Source organism: Glycine max, chromosome 20 (genome assembly GCF_000004515.6).
Source record: "Glycine max cultivar Williams 82 chromosome 20, Glycine_max_v4.0, whole genome shotgun sequence".
NCBI lineage: Eukaryota > Viridiplantae > Streptophyta > Magnoliopsida > Fabales > Fabaceae > Glycine > Glycine max.
The window spans coordinates 20,376,649-20,379,578 of NC_038256.2; the positions used below are offsets into that span (position 1 = coordinate 20,376,649).

At 32.0% G+C, this 2,930-nt stretch overlaps 1 protein-coding gene across 1 annotated transcript; it reads left to right on the forward strand.

Annotated features, from left to right (window-relative positions):
* Nucleotides 1–234: 234 nt before the first annotated feature.
* Nucleotides 235–1,829, forward strand: LOC100782632 (uncharacterized). The gene is made up of 2 exons (XM_003556802.5): nt 235–801; nt 1,584–1,829. Exons 1-2 carry the CDS (start codon nt 412–414, stop codon nt 1,677–1,679), a joined length of 486 nt encoding a protein of 161 aa, XP_003556850.1. The 5' UTR covers nt 235–411; the 3' UTR covers nt 1,680–1,829.
* The last annotated feature ends 1,101 nt before the right edge of the window (nt 1,830–2,930 follow it).

The window sequence follows — 2,930 nt, forward strand, 5'->3', positions numbered from 1 at the left end:
AGTCAAAATTAGTGGTTTATTACATATAACATGGTCATTTTTAGCCTTTTTACTTTCAATTATAAAATTAATTATTTTTAAAAACAAATTAATTCAAACGTGCAAGTACTATATTTCATTACCGCATTAAATATTTAATTATTTTTCTGCTGTGAAAACCCGAGAGTGTTGGGGGAAAACAATGAAAATCTTGTGAAAACAGTTGAAAAATGTTGTTTTGGGAGAAGACAGACATTACAATTTGCAACGGCTACATTGTTGGGTGGTTGTCTCTCTCTCTTCCTTTTTTTCCCTTACACGGCAAATCCAAACCCAACAACAGCTTTCAAAAGTGTTAGGTGTAAAGAAAGTAAAGAGAGTGAGAGAGTGAGAGAGAAAAAAAAGCAAAGGCCCACCTGTGTTAATTTTGCAATGGAATCACAAAGAGAATATGAGAAAGAAGAAGAAGCACTAGTGTTGAAAACAACAAAAGTGGTGGAGTATTTGGTGCCAAAGATGTCAATTGAGCTTCTGTGCAAGTTTCCAGATAACTCTGCCTATGACTTTGACTACTCTCAGAGCACAATTTGGTCCCCTTTGCTTCCAAGACCTTACACTCCCATGGATTTGGATCTCATCACTCCAAAGAAACTTTCCTATGACGAGAAGGTGGGTTCTAAGCTTAGGAAGAAGTTCACTGCCTCTACCTTCAATCTTAACCTTGATTTCATCAGAAAGAATAGCAAGAGCAAGAACAAGAAGGTGCCTTCTGAATTTTCTCCAACACCCTTTAGAGGTGCTTGTAACCCCATCATGAACAAGGTAATTTATTTTTTGTTTCTGCTTTCTGGTACTTTTTTGTTTTCTTTTCTATTCTATGAAGGTTGGGAAACATTATACTATAGAAATATGTATATGGGCATTATTTTCTGAACTCAAAATTTGTGATAAATGTTGATAGGGAACATTGTTAATTAAGCGCCCCAAAGAAAAAAAAAAAAAAGAGGAGGAAATCAAAGAAAATTAGTAAAATGGGATTTCATTGAAATGAGAAAAATACAACATAATGTGAGTCTGATACATAATCTATTTAAGTATTTATAGATCTTATTTGTAATTGACAACTAATTAACTAGCCAGTTTAGCTATCTAGCCAATTGACTATTTTTAACTAACTAAATAACCTTTAACAAATGATTGATATTGAAAGCTTTGTTTGTGATATACGTGGATGCCACCAAATTTGTTTCTTACTTTTCTGGTTCTGATTCTGTTTCTATCTGGATTTCTGCATTTTTATTTTCTTTGTTGTGTTTTTATGGAAGTTGATTTTCTTTTACCTTTCATTTTTAGAAATCTGAAATTCAGAATACAAGTATTGAGGAAACATCTTTTACTTCAATTTTGTGAGAAAGATATATTATTTCCTTTAAAAGTTTCTGTTGAAATGATTTCCCATATACTTGCTCACTATACCATACTGTTGAGATTGTTAGATAATGAAAGGGGTAAATGTCGAATGAATGTTATTATGTATTGGATATTGGAAATAACTTAGTGTTTTTGGATATTGGAAATAACTTAGTGTTTTCTACTTGATCCAGCGATGGGCAAGAGCACTGAAAGCTGCCTCAAAACAGTTCAAGAAATGGAAGGTGAAGAGAGACCCCATTGCCCATGTGATGCTACCCAGATCATGATTTTTCTTAAAAAAAAAATATTTGTTGTATTGGTGTTGTTATTACTTTTTGTAATTTTGGAATTTCATCTCATTCAGTAACTACACATTTTCTTTGTTTATCGCACTTTTTGTCCACAGGAAGTATATTTATGACTAAATTGAAAATGCATATATAAATGTAATTTTTTAGTACTACCCTTATTTAAGGCTTTGATAGCTACAAGCATTAAGAAAAAAAAAATGATTGTTGGTTGAAGTTAAACATGGAAGCTAAGAAATATATATTAAGTGGTTTCTTTGTTTGTTTTTTGTTTTATATCAACAAATGTTAGTTGTTAATTGTTAGTTTTTTTTAGCGGAAAGAATTAAACTTGTAATCTTTCTCTCTCTCTCTCTCTATATATATGTGGGTGTGTGTGGTGTGTGTGTATGTGTGGGTGTGTGGGTGTGTGTGTGTGGGTGTGGGTGTGGGTGTGGGAGAGTGAAATTGGGGTTTTGAAAACAAAAGGGTTTTTGAAGGTGAGTCCAAAATGAATAAGTTTAGAATACAAAAATTCTTATGAGCTCAAAACGAAAATTCAATTAGCTCATAATGAAACTGCAAACAGTTCTTTTGTAGTTTTTAAGGATTTTGTTTCAAGGATAGTTCTTTACTAAACTCTTTTGATAAAACAAAGTTTAGTTTAGTTGTTAAAATAAATAGTTAATAGATTTAGTGTTTTATACAAAAGAAGTTTTAGACCTATGCAGGAACAAAGTAAAGAGGAAGAGAAATTAGAGATAGTGCACAAAGGTTTTTATACTGGTTGATAAACAAGTGGCCTCAATAACTTAAGAGGGGGGTGAATTAAGTTTCAAAATTTTCCCCTAACAAATTTTAATTCTCTCTTTAAAAGATATATGCAGTCTTAATATATAGAAAAAGAAGCAATGAACAATTTATTTGATGCTATTTAATGTGCAAAATAAAATTAAACTGCAATAATGTAAATGAAATTAGGGAAGAGAGAATTGCAAACTCAGTTTATACTGGTTCGGCCACTTCTTGTGCTTATGTCCAGTCCTCAAGCAACCCACTTGAGATTTCCACTATCCTTGTATTCCTTTACAACTTCTGAACCACCCAGGGATACCTTTCCCTTGTGTTCAGAAAAACTTACAAATCAAGAGACCCATTGCCTCTTGATTACAACAACAGTTTACTTTTGAAGTACATAAGATTTTTTTCTCTCTTTAAGAGAAGAATAATACAACTTGAAGAACTTATAAG